General features: G+C 32.1%; 1 protein-coding gene across 1 annotated transcript in view; it reads left to right on the top strand.

Annotated features, from left to right (window-relative positions):
• LOC127717932 (cardioacceleratory peptide receptor-like) overlaps positions 1-14,604 on the top strand; it is a 90,779-nt gene that overhangs the window by 58,505 nt on the left and 17,670 nt on the right. Inside the window, exon 2 of the mRNA XM_052223808.1 lies at positions 4,247-4,382. Within this exon, the coding sequence (XP_052079768.1) occupies positions 4,247-4,382 (136 nt within the window). The remainder of the gene's footprint in view (positions 1-4,246; positions 4,383-14,604) is intronic.

Below are 14,604 nucleotides of genomic sequence, written 5' to 3'. Positions count from 1 at the left end.
TAAAATACCTAGAAAAATTATTTATAATACGTTATTATTTCCCTGTGGTTTTAATTCGTGCCGTTATTATGTTTATCCTACAATAAGGATCTTTGTTTTCAATTTTTGTCCTGGTTGATATTTCATGTTGGAAAACATTCTAATTCTCGTCCTCAAAATTAATTTATTTTATTAATTGTGAGTACTCTTGGATTGGTACAGTTTTTGTCTTCTTATTTTTTTTTTAGCAAAGTGCACATCTAATGAGTTATTTTAATCAATTTATTTTTACAGTTTGTTTGAATGTTCGTTTTGCTCTTCTGACCAAGGAATGTGGAATTTAACGCTCACATCTTAATTCAACCCTGCAAATAAAGGCATTAGTAGTTTGTCGATTTTCAAAACTTGTATATTAATAACGAAAGGACAAGTCAAGGTAACAAACAAAACTGGGTGAATATACATGTGTAAGTTGGTATGTGTCAGTCCTAAATCAGGTGACTGTTAATTAGTGACTGTCTTTTGTTCTCCGCTGTCTCTACTATTTTTGCGCATTGACCTGTAGCTGTATATATCCTTGTACTTTGGTGCTTTGTGCAGTTCATTTACTGATAATCATAACATATATTTATTTTGAATTAGTCGTATTGCAAAGCCTTTAACCAATCTTTGTTGTCGTAACATTAATTAATATATATTCCTTATCGATCCCAATATAATCTAATGAATACTTAACTTTATCAGAAATCCATAAATGAAACAGAAATTGTCAATAGATCTTAAATTATTTCTATCATAGAGATATAGTTAATCTGTTGTGAATGCCATCGGTGTTAAACAAGGTTTGGTATAACCTCATATACCATAAAGAATTGTCGATATTAGGTTAGCATCAATGCTTAAAAAATTAACAAGAAGGAATAAAAACACTCTGATGGAATTCAACCAAGGACCAAGTTACTGTACATTGGTAAAACTGTACATTGCCCTTTTAATGTCTTCTGGAAATTTGTATTCATGGATTTTATGGACCTTTTTCGTTAAGAAAAAAGAAGTGCACATTTGAAATTTACCAAAGATACCCGATTTATTTTTTTTTCCTGATGATTGAATCCCTTCTAAATTGATTTCTATAGTTTGTTCTTATGTTGTGCTGCTACACAACTTTACTAAGTTACGGGAACGACTAAAACAGTTGGTAGGCTTAATCAAATGCAAAATTGAATACCATCGAAACCGAAATGAAATGTGAAGTAAACTCATCATAGATACCAGGATTGAAATTTCGTAGTGAAAAGTTTTGACAAATATGGCTTTAGCAATCTATGCCTGAGTGGTAGGAAAACCTAAGTGTATTGAAAACTTCAAAATATCTAGGTATATGATTGCAGATGTTCTACGTTATTAATAGAATTTATCGAACAAAACCTATTTTATATGCTATTGAAATTCTTCTATTTAGAAATAATTACCGTAGTAGATTTGAATAAAAAGAGAAAGAGTTATATTTGTACTAATGGTGTAGAAGCCCTACTTTTGAAAATGACATAGTAAAAAGAAATTGACATTAATTCTGACCACAATTCATAAAATCTGATGAACGTGGAAATATAGCACATATTTTATGCCGGTACACTTGATTGATTAATTGATTGCTAGTGTTTAATCCAATTTTCAGCACTATTGTGCTATTTCGTGGCGGTCAGTTTTTATTGGTTGGAGAAAGCCGGAGTGCCCGGAGAGAGCCACCGACCTTCAGTTGGAAAATTAACAATCCTTGTCAATTAAGATTGGATTCGAATGCACCTGCCCATGCCGGTACAAATCATTGCTACAGCAGTTTAAGCAATGCAGGTACAATCGAGACGAAAGTTTAGCGTGCCCTCAAATGTAAAGAAAGCAATGTAGAGAATCAAACCTAAGGATGTCAAACGGAACAACCAAAGTCCTAACCTGGACAGAAAAGCATCAGAAAGGTTTTTTATATGCTATTGAAATTCTTCTATTTAGAAATAATTACCGTAGTAGATTTGAATAAAAAGAGAAAGAGTTATATTTGTACTAATGGTGTAGAAGCCCTACTTTTGAAAATGACATAGTAAAAAGAAATTGACATTAATTCTGACCACAATTCATAAAACATGTATATGTATAAAACATGTTAACATCTTAAGCTTCAAAACTTCGACTTTTGAGATGTTTGCTTTATCGGTAATATAATCCTTCCACTAATATTCTATATAATTTAAAAGAACATAAATCCATTAAGTAAGAATATCTGTTCCGACGTTGATCTCACTTCTTCGAATGTAGTTGCACTGTATGGCAGCAATCGGTTGATAAGAGATCTATCCTGTTACATAGTCAATTAAGAGATCATTTACTCTCTTCATGTAAGTTGTTCAGTGCTATTATGCGACTTTAACATTTTACCTTGATTAATAATATAGATAATCCTTAATGAATTTGTTATGTTTAAAAAAAATGAATCGTAAAATCATATAATACGTATATATACTCTTTAATACTTTTAGATGAACAGCGCATTAAATCGACTTAGTTCAAATATTGAATTCAAGAAAATTCGTTTGATAAAGTTTGTCGATTATTAATATGCTTTTTTGAAATTATGGTTATCTCACTTCAAAAACAGATTTATTGTAATGATATTTATGTTATTACTATTAACTGTACATTTCTATAATAATCTCTAGTCTCAATAGAACCATTCTTATTCTACCATACGAATAGTAATAGAAAAAGTAGTAGTAGACCAATATACGTTTTACACTAAGCATTGGGTTTATCGTCACCATTATGACAAGACATGGCTGGGAATTTATACATCACGCATAGTTCTACGAAAATTTTATTTCCGATTAAATGAAGACCGAGATGACGATATTTTTATCCCATTTCTCTTTCGGGGATATTATTACAGATATACCTCGTAAACAACTGAGTGAAAAAAGATAAGATATCAATCTGGTACATGTATAACGCATGAAACATACTGCATAAACATATAACAAACATTTAACTTGTTCTGCAGTGTACTTACTCTTACTTTGTTTGGAAATTTACTTTACTGATGACGATAGTCTTTCACATTATGTTCCAGATTTTGCTGGGTTTTGAATTGCTCAGCATTAATGTAGTGATATCTGGACTGTTCGTCTTGTATCGTTTTTTTTGTTTTTTTTGCAATTGAATTGTTGAATTGTCGGATTTTGTTCTACTTGTGGTTTTTGATTATCCTTGTGTTGTCTTGTGTCTTTTTTTTTCAGTCCAGTGCAATTCACTACAACTGTTATCATTGCATGAACTGTAAACGTCTATGAAAAGTAACGGTAAATATATTCATCACACAAGTCAACAAATTTGATATTGAGTACTCGTACTTTTTCTTTTCACTTAATAAGTTATTGGTTAGCTAAACTATTTTAACTATATTGTTTAATTTCTTTACTATTGTTTTCAAACAGGAAATTAACAACTCTTCAATGAGTTGTATATCGAGGCCTTTATTGGATTCATTGACAAGACTTTAGTACTTTACAATGAGTGCGAATGCGTAAACAGACAAAAGTTTGTGAAATATCCTGTTATACGTGATTTATGTCGATTCAAACTGCTAAAATGGTGAATTTTCTTATTTGTAATCAAAAGAGAAGGGAACGGGTACAAAGAGGAATATCAATAACAAGATGTGGGGGGAAAACAGATACCAAAGATACAAAAATTAACAACTATCACACATAACGCTTAAAATTGAGCAATAACTCACCAAAATATGTGTGCTCCGGAAGTGCAGCAGTAGCTGTTAAATATGAAACACTCTGTTCGTTACGTCTGTTAAAAAAACGATAGTTAGTCGTATCTGGTGTTTAGGCATTAAACGATACCTTATTGGCAAATGTCTTTCTTCTAACTCTTAGATATCAACAAATACAACTGTCTGAGAATGTTAAGCTTATTGCGTACTGCTAAAACGCATGTTATTTCGTTAGCCAATGTGTAAATGATATGACGTTTGTTATCCATTCAGCATTTCTTTAATGATATGACGCATGTTATTTATTCAGCAATGTATTTTGATCTGCTAATTCGTTATATGTTATCTATTCTAAAAAAAATTTTAAATAACCATATTGGAAAATATTTTCAAATGCAATGCACTTTTATTAAGATGGTAAAACATTTGTTTGCAAGCAAGAAGTGGTGATATATATAACCCATATAATTGATTCTTCCAATTTTGTTTCAGACGGAACAAGTATCATTTCTCATCGTACTGTTCATTCTAATTGTCACCGGAAATTGTATCGTGCTAACTGTCCTCTTCCTGTCTGGTAAAATCAGGTCGCGGATGAATTTGTTTATGGCGAATTTGGCCTGTGCAGGTATGTATACAAGAAAATGAATAGTTCATTAAGTTCTTCTTAATGTAAACACTCTAATACAAGATAACTTGTCATTCCTGAATATTCGTCGAAGTGTTATGACAAACTCCATACAGACACACGATATAGTTCAAGTTCCAGAAGAAAACCAATCTAATGAATTTCATTGCAGATAAAACCAAACATGATTTTATTAGGGGTTTTTTTTAAAGTGAATTGTTGATTGTTCGAAAATAAAACTATTAAACGACGTGATTGAACAACAACAATGTCATAACATCGCTAAAAGTACATAAATCAAAACTCCAATAATTACATTGTTAGCTTTATAAACATCACACTTATGGTTTATATATATATATATATATATATATATATATATATACAAGTCTAAATTGAAAACAACGTTCAAACCTATGATTGCATTGGATTGGATAAAAACCGCAATTTTTATACGTGTGCATGCAAAACAAATTTCTTGGTAGAGGGGTATAAATACAGCACAAACAGCATTTTCCAAAAGACCAAATGAGTGAAAAGGTATATTTTAACAAAACGCATTTGACTAGCAGGTCGAACAACTGATGTTCTTAAACCCTGCTGACTGCCATTGGCGACTGCCAAATAAACGGATCACAAGATGTAACAAAACAGATCTTATTATTAAATTATTACCAAACAGAAAACAATTAACTTGCGGAAAAGATGGTATACCGCAAACATGAGGTGCAAAAATTTGTACACCATATCCGGATTTCGACAATTTATGTCTCTTCAGTGATGTTAGGAATCGAAACGGTATTTGGAAGGCCATATAATTTACCTCAATTTAGGATAGACTCTTGAATTTTGAAAGAGTCAAAATAGGATGAACGGATCATATAAACCCGAAGGCAAATATAATACAAGAACAAACGAAAAAATATAAACAAGTCTAAATTGAAAACAACGTTCAAACCAATGATTGCGTTGGATAAAAACCGCAATTTTTATACGTGTGCATGCAAAACAAATTTCTTGGTAGAGGGGTCTAAATACAGCACAAACAACATTTTCCAAAAGACCAAATGAGTGAAAAGGTATATTTTAACAAAACGCATTTGACTAGCAGGTCGAACAACTGATGTTCTTAAACCCTGCTGACTGCCATTGGCGATTGCCAAATAAACGGATCACAAGATGTAACAAAACAGATCTTATTATTAAATTATTACCAAACAGAAAACAATAAACTTGCGGAAAAGATGGTATACCGCAAACATGAGGTGCATAAATTTGTACACCATATCCGGATTTCGACAATTTATGTCTCTTCAGTGATGTTAGGAATCGAAACGGTATTTGGAAGGCCATATAATTTACCTCAATTTAGGATAGACTCTTGAATTTTGAAAGAGTCAAAATAGGATGAACGGATCATATAAACCCGAAGGCAAATATAATACAAGAACAAACGAAAAAATATAAACAAGTCTAAATTGAAAACAACGTTCAAACCTATGATTGCGTTGGATAAAAACCGCCATTTTTATACGTGTGCATGCAAAACAAATTTCTTGGTAGAGGGGTCTAAATACAGCACAAACAACATTTTCCAAAAGACCAAATGAGTGAAAAGGTATATTTTAACAAAACGCATTTGACTAGCAGGTCGAACAACTGATGTTCTTAAACCCTGCTGACTGCCATTGGCGATTGCCAAATAAACGGATCACAAGATGTAACAAAACAGATCTTATTATTAAATTATTACCAAACAGAAAACAATAAACTTGCGGAAAAGATGGTATACCGCAAACATGAGGTGCATAAATTTGTACACCATATCCGGATTTCGACAATTTATGTCTCTTCAGTGATGTTAGGAATCGAAACGGTATTTGGAAGGCCATATAATTTACCTCAATTTAGGATAGACTCTTGAATTTTGAAAGAGTCAAAATAGGATGAACGGATCATATAAACCCGAAGGCAAATATAATACAAGAACAAACGAAAAAATATAAACAAGTCTAAATTGAAAACAACGTTCAAACCTATGATTGCGTTGGATAAAAACCGCCATTTTTATACATGTGCATGCAAAACAAATTTCTTGGTAGAGGGGTCTAAATACAGCACAAACAACATTTTCCAAAAGACCAAATGAGTGAAAAGGTATATTTTAACAAAACGCATTTGACTAGCAGGTCGAACAACTGATGTTCTTAAACCCTGCTGACTGCCATTGGCGATTGCCAAATAAACGGATCACAAGATGTAACAAAACAGATCTTATTATTAAATTATTACCAAACAGAAAACAATAAACTTGCGGAAAAGATGGTATACCGCAAACATGAGGTGCAAAAATTTGTACACCATATCCGGATTTCGACAATTTATGTCTCTTCAGTGATGTTAGGAATCGAAACGGTATTTGGAAGGCAATATAATTTACCTCAATTTAGGATAGACTCTTGAATTTTGAAAGAGTCAAAATAGGATGAACGGATCATATAAAACCGAAGGCAAATATAATACAAGAACAAACGAAAGAATATAAACAAGTCTAAATTGAAAACAACGTTCAAACCTATGATTGCGTTGGATAAAAACGGCAATTTTTATACGTGTGCATGCAAAACAAATTTCTTGGTAGAGAGGTCGAAATACAGCACAAACAACATTTTCCAAAAGACCAAATAAGTGAAAAGGTATATTTTAACAAAACGCATTTGACTAGCAGGTCGAACAACTGATGTTCTTAAACCCTGCTGACTGCCATTGGCGATTGCCAAATAAACGGATCACAAGATGTAACAAAACAGATCTTATTATTAAATTATTACCAAACAGAAAACAATAAACTTGCGGAAAAGATGGTATACCGCAAACATGAGGTGCAAAAATTTGTACACCATATCCGGATTTCGACAATTTATGTCTCTTCAGTGATGTTAGGAATCGAAACGGTATTTGGAAGGCAATATAATTTACCTCAATTTAGGATAGACTCTTGAATTTTGAAAGAGTCAAAATAGGATGAACGGATCATATAAACCCGAAGGCAAATATAATTCAAGAATATATATATATCAGCTATAGTTAAAGGAGGGGATAAGGCGTCTGCGCAATGCTAAGCGGTGTTGTCGTAGAAGTGAGAAATAAAAAAAAAGTACAGATTCCAGCCCCGCACGAGGAGGAAGTAAAGAATCAAATCTGCTCTAACATCGTTAGGTTGATTTTCTAGGAACTTTATATATATATATATATTGTATATTTGGTGTACAAATTTTTGCACCTCATGTTTGCGGTATACCATCTATTCCGCAAGTTTTTTGTTTTCTATTTGGTATTAGATTAAAATTTAGATCCATCTTGTTACATCTGTGATCCGTTTATTTGGCAATCGCCATGGCAGTCAGCAGGTTGTTTGTGCTGTTTTTAGACCCCTCTACCAAGAAATTTGTTTTGCATGCACAATTATAAAAATTGCGGTTTTTATCCAACGCAATCATAGGTTTGAACATTGTTTTCAATTTAGACTTAAATATATATATATATATATGCACGCGTATAAAAATTGCTGTTTTTATCCAACGCAATCATAGGTTTGAACGTTGTTTCAATTTAGACTTGTTTATACTTTTTCGTTTGAGCTTGTATTATATTTGCCTTCGGGTTTATATGATCCGTCTATCCTAAATTGAGGTAAATTATATGGCCTTCCAAATACCGTTTTGATTCCTAACTTCACTGAAGAGGCATTAATTGTCGAAATCCGGATGTGGTGTACAAATTTTTGCACCTCATGCGAAAGCAAATTTACAGATCTAACATTGTTGGGCTGATGTTTAGACGAGTTGTATATACAGAATGTACACAGCCATGTATCACCATCACTGCTGGTGATCCGATGGACCAATCTGTTGTAGGGTTGTCACTTGTTCAGACGTACTTATAAATATAATTATTTCTGTGACTGTATCTTGCATTCATTTGTAGGATCCTTTACAATAGATATTTCAGCTGATTTGTAACAATTCCATCTTCATGCCTTATATATCATGTACTGTATTACGACGTTAGATTAAAACTGACGAGGAAAGGTAACACCCGGCCACGGAAAGCTTTGTTATTGTGAAGCCTAGGTGGTCGAGTGGTCTAGCGCGTCGAAAACAGTGCAGGCGATTTTGTGTCACGGTATCTCAGTAGCATGAGTTCGAATCCCGGCGAGGGAAGAACAAAAAAATTGCGAAAGCAAATTAACAGATCTAACATTGTTGGGCTGATGTTTAGACGAGTTGTATATACAGAATGTACACAGCCATGTATCACCATCACTGCTGGTGATCCGATGGATCAATCTGTTGTAGAGTTGTAACTGGTTCAGAAGTATATATATATATATATATATATATATATATAAACACGTCTAAATTGAAAACAACGTTCAAACCATATATATATAAACTGACATTTGAATATTTTAATTGATAATTATATAATGGCGGGTATAATGTAATTCATGTAATTCAAAAAATTACAGGATGCATATTTGTATCAGAAGTTATAGTTTATTTGTTGTATATTTGCTAGAAAATGGCATAGTAACTGAATTATTTTGAATTAATCGGAAACGTTTTAAAACCTGTAAATCAACACACGACTCATGTCCGAACTTAACTCTATGATCAAATACAAAGGGAAACTTTCAAAGCATCTGTTTAAATAGTTTCTTCAATGCGATTTCATTTATTAAACTTAAGTGCTTTATTGATTTATGCCATATCGTTATCAGTTTATTTTCGACTTATGAGTTTGAATGTCTCTTTGGTATCTTTTGCCTTTCTTCTGAATTGTATATATGGCTATTTTTTTATGTTAAATTATATTTTGCAATTGTTTTCCAATTTACATGAGATAAGTTGAAAACGGTTTCTGTTGTTTTTTGGAAACATTATCGATTCATTTGGATTGCAAAAGTCAGATATAAATTTCTTTTAATGTTCACATATCCGTCAATATTGAAATCGAACTCAACAAAAACCATTAATATGAATTTCGACGTCTAATCCTCAAAACAATTAATCCTGAGATTTCAGCAACAGTTTTACTATTTATCATGTAACCTTTACCATTTGTATCTTAATTTATCTAGTGTTATCAGCACAGCTCATGCCAATCTTTTTTCAGTTTTTCCATTTCAATTTTCAATTTTTACCCAATAGGTCATTATGAAGATTGAACTAATCTTAGCAGTTTTCGTCGTCGTGGTTACAAAATATAGTTTAGGGAACTAATATACATTTTATTGGGAATCTTTAAAATCGTAGTTGCACAGCTGTTATTTGATGCATAGATTAAATTCGGAATCTTGCTATTGTATAATACGTTATGGGTCTGTACCATAGGAACCAGTTCGAATGTATTTGAATGAATTTATTTTGATATCTTGTTATCAATACTAAAACCTTTTGTTTGACAAAAGAGTTGTAAGAATTATTGAAACCTATGACTATGCTCATGATACACATATGCTCAGTAGCTGGTTTTGTTTTAGGGGGTGGGAGTCCTTTTGAACATACTGAATTACTGATGTTCAGATTTTGGATTTCCTGTACTTGACAACAAGCTTCAATGTCGAAAAGTAAACTCTCTGAAAGCTCATGTTTTTCATCAAATGAACTCCGTTACTACGAAAGCCGCATTTTATTATTGCTTTTTTTTTTTTCTTTTTTTTTTTTTTCTTTGTGTGCATGATTTCTTATTTTTAGACACATTATCATTTTATTGTTTCCCCGGAAAAGTGTTTTATAAAGGTGTGTTCTCTGAAGAGATTTATTCCAGATAATGGTATTGTGCGAAAGAAAATCGGTGCTATAATTTCGTGCTTAAATAAAATGATGGTTTACTGTATTGAAAGATTTTGTATTAATTGCATATCTTTGATAAATTCGGTCAATATTCATTACTTTTTTAGCCTCGATGCGATTTATAGCTTGATTTATAGCTTGATAATAATGTATCGACACCGCTATATTGTTGAAGATTTTATGTTGCCATTTATTTTTTTTTTGGTCCTCTGGTGAATATGTTTTGATTTTACATGTTAAACATAAGGTTTCCTTCTCGTCATTTGCAAAGTCCAGAGTAAAATTGTTTTCCGTCTTGTAGCGAGTAATTCTCAGTTTGATAGGAATAATTTAAAGTATGTGTTGGCGTCCCGTCCACATATTATCCGGTAAATTATTTTGTAAATGATTTGTTATGCTGCTTTGTTTAGAATTAATCAGAATGTAAGAAAAGACCTGATCAAACAAAAAAAAAAGAACTTAGATAAAGCTGCACCCAAACAAGAAATCAGAGCATTTCATGAGGGAGATATATTCCTTCATTTAAAGTGATTTTCAAAAGTTTATAACAGCAAATTTCAATCTAACAATATCTGTATTTTCATGCCAGTAGCAAGGAAATGGCTACTGGGCTGGTAATACTCTTGGTTTAATCTATTTCCTTGTATGAACAATTAATATTCAGCTTAGAATGTGTAAACATTCCGTTTTAGTTATCAACAGTTAATTTCACCTGGGAATTAATATTAGAGGCTTCTTATACGGACTGATCAATCAAAATGAGTAAGTCACAAATAAACTGTTAAACCAAATGACGGTGAATAAAATATTTATTACGATTGATAACAACAGAATAGTCCTGACTTTATGTATCTCCAGTAGCTTTGACTTGTTTTACTTTTATTGATTGAGTTTGATTCAAACCTTTTTAATGGCATCGTCGATGAGAATATTTTATCATTTATGGAATGACAGCAAACATGATATATCATATGGGAGCAAAAAGGGTCTATAACATGAGTGCAAACAGGATATATGTCATCGCAGCAAACACGATCTATGACTCAACAGTAAAAATGTTCTATGACATGACAGAATACATGATATATGGCATGGGAGCAAACATGATACGTGACAGGACAGCAAATATTATCTATGACGCGACAGCAAACATGTTCTATGAAATGACAGAATACAGTTCTATGACATGACAGAATACATGATCTATGAAATGACAGAATACATGATCTATGAAATGATGGAATAGATGATCTATGAAATGACAGAATACATGTTCTATGAAATGACAGAATTCATGTTCTATGACATGACAGAATATATGTTCTATGAAATGACAGAATACATGATCTATGAATACATGATCTATGAAATGACAGAATACATGATCTATGAAATGACAGAATACATGTTCTATGAAATGACAGAATACATGTTCTATGAAATGACAGAATACACGATCTTTGAATACATGATCTATGAAATGACAGAATACATGATCTATGAAATGACAGAATACATGATCTATGAAATGACAGAATACATGTTCTATGAAATGCAAGAATACATGTTCTATGAAATGCCAGTATACATGTTCTATGAAATTACAGAAAACAGTTCTATGTCATGACATAATACATGATCCATGAAATGCCAGAATACATGTTCTATGAAAACATGATCTATGAATACATGATCTATGAAAAGACAGAATGCATGTTCCATGAAATGACAGAATACATGTTCTATAAAATGACAGAATACAGTTCTATGACATGACATAATACATGATCTATGAAATGACAGAATACATGTTCTATGAAATGACAGAATACATGATCTATGAAATGACAACAAACATGATATATGGCATGTGAGCAAACAGGATACGTGCCATGACAGCAAATATTATCTATGACACGACAGCAAACATGATCTATGAAATGACAGAATACATGTTCTATGAAATGAGAGAATACTTGATCTATGAAATGACAGAATACATGATCTATGAAATGACAGAATACATGATCTATGAAATGACATAATACATGTTCTATGAAAAAAGTAAAATCACAAAAATACTGAACTTCGAGGAAAATTCAAAAAGGAAAGTCTCCAATCAAATGGCAAAATCAAAAGTTCAAACACATCAAACGAATGGATTTCATGTCATGAAATGAAAATATACATGTTCTATAAAATGACAGAATACATGATCTATGAAAGGACAGAATACATGATCTATGAAATGAGAGAATACATGTTCTATGAAATGCCAGTGTACATGTTCTATGAAATTACAGAATACATGATCTATGAAAAGACAGAATACAGGTTCTATGAAATGACAGAATACATGATCTATGAAATGACAGAATACATGATCTATGAAATGACAGAATACAGTTCTATGAAATGACATAATACATGTTTTATGAAATGACAGAATACAGTTCTATGAAATGACAGAATACATGATCTATGATCTATGAAATGACAGAATACATGATCTATGAATACATGATCTATGAAATGACAGAATACATGTTCTATGAGTACATGATCTATGAAATGACAGAATACATGATCTATGAAATGACAGAATACATGTTCTATGAAATGACAGAATACATGATCTATGACATAACAGCAAACATGATCTATGGCATGACAGTAAACTTGATCTATGACATAACAGAAAACATGATCTATGAAATAACAGCAAACATGATCTATGAAATAGCAGCAAACATGATCTATGAAATAACAGCAAACATGATCTATGAAATAATAGCAAACATGATATATGATACGACAGCAAACATGATCTATGACATGAGAGCAAACATCATCTTTTGAATGACAGCAAACATGATCTTTGGAATGACAGCAAACATAATTTGTGAATGACAGCAAACATAATCGTTGGAATGACAGAAGACATGATTTATGACATGAATGCAAACATGGTCTATGACATGACAGCAAACATGATCTATGACACGACAGCAAACATGATCTATAATATGAGAGCAAGCATCTTCTTTGGAATTACAGCAAACATGATCTTTGGAATGACAGAAGAAATAATTTATGACATGAATACAAACAAGATCTATAAAATTATATTATACATGAAAGTAAAATATGTTGAGTGTAGATTCGCAGGGCGGGTGGCGCATGCATAACAAGAGATACACTCTTTCTCGCTTCTCGTTGCTGTTCGTGACTTTCCTACAGTTTTTTGTGTGTTACCTTAATTTGTCTTTTTAATCAATATTTGAGATTTCAACATCAGTACACTTCCGCTCTAATAATTTTGTTCAAGATCGACAACGATATTCACTTATAAGGGGGTAGGAATGCCCTTTACCCTCAGGCGTCAAACGGTCATTTTCGGCTACCGTTAGCGTCAAAATGGTTAAAATTGTGTCGTGATTCGTCAAAATATCCTTATCGTGATTCGTCAGAGGTATTAAATAATTAACCGTTACCGTTATTTTAGGAACGAATTTAACGTGATTCGTCAAAATCAGTTGATTTTTACTATCGTCATAAAGAAAAGGTTCATTTTATCGTCAGGCACCTAAATATACCGTTAACGTCATTTGGCAAGATTTGTTACTGTTATTCGTCATGAAGGTACCCCCATTACGACTCTCTTATAAGTATACAGAAGGCATTGACTAGAACTTAGTATGATGCTCTTTTTTTAAGTTTTGAATTCTTCAAAATATTAAGGATGCTCTACCCAATAAAAACATGAATTTAGCTGCATTTGACAAAAACTGTCGGAACTTTGGGTCCTCGATGCTCTTCAATTTCGAAAACTATTTAGCTTTTTTAACTGTTTTTGATTCGATCGTCACTGACGCGTCTGTCGTACAAAAACTTTAATCCTGGTATTTATGATGAGTTTATTTATACCACTAACAAGTTAAAGAGAGGTTTGAGAGCTCACAGAATGCTAAACACTGACCCATTATGTATGTGCCTGTCCCAGGTAATAAGTATATTTGGCATTTTACAGCTCACTATACGTAATTTGTTTTTGGTCATTTTTTTAATGCCGTAAGATGATCTGTAATTGTTACTGTCCTTTAGAGGTTGTTTCATTGGCTATCATACACTATCTCCTCATTCTAATATCTAACATTTAAATTGGTAAATATGTTTTGGCACAAAAAATAGACAATATTTAAAAGGATTTGTTTTACTTGGAATCATCTTCATTTAGTCGTAGAGAAAACTACAAACAAGGTTATTTATTTTAAGATGAAAGATCATTTTCCTAAATGAGGATTGTTAATCCTTGATGTCAAATTTGCAGGTTCCAGACTATCTTTTCCATTAGTGAACTAAGG

Source organism: Mytilus californianus, unplaced genomic scaffold, assembly GCF_021869535.1.
Source record: "Mytilus californianus isolate M0D057914Y unplaced genomic scaffold, xbMytCali1.0.p SCAF_10, whole genome shotgun sequence".
NCBI classification, from domain to species: domain Eukaryota; kingdom Metazoa; phylum Mollusca; class Bivalvia; order Mytilida; family Mytilidae; genus Mytilus; species Mytilus californianus.
This window is presented reverse-complemented; position numbering and strand designations above follow the sequence as displayed.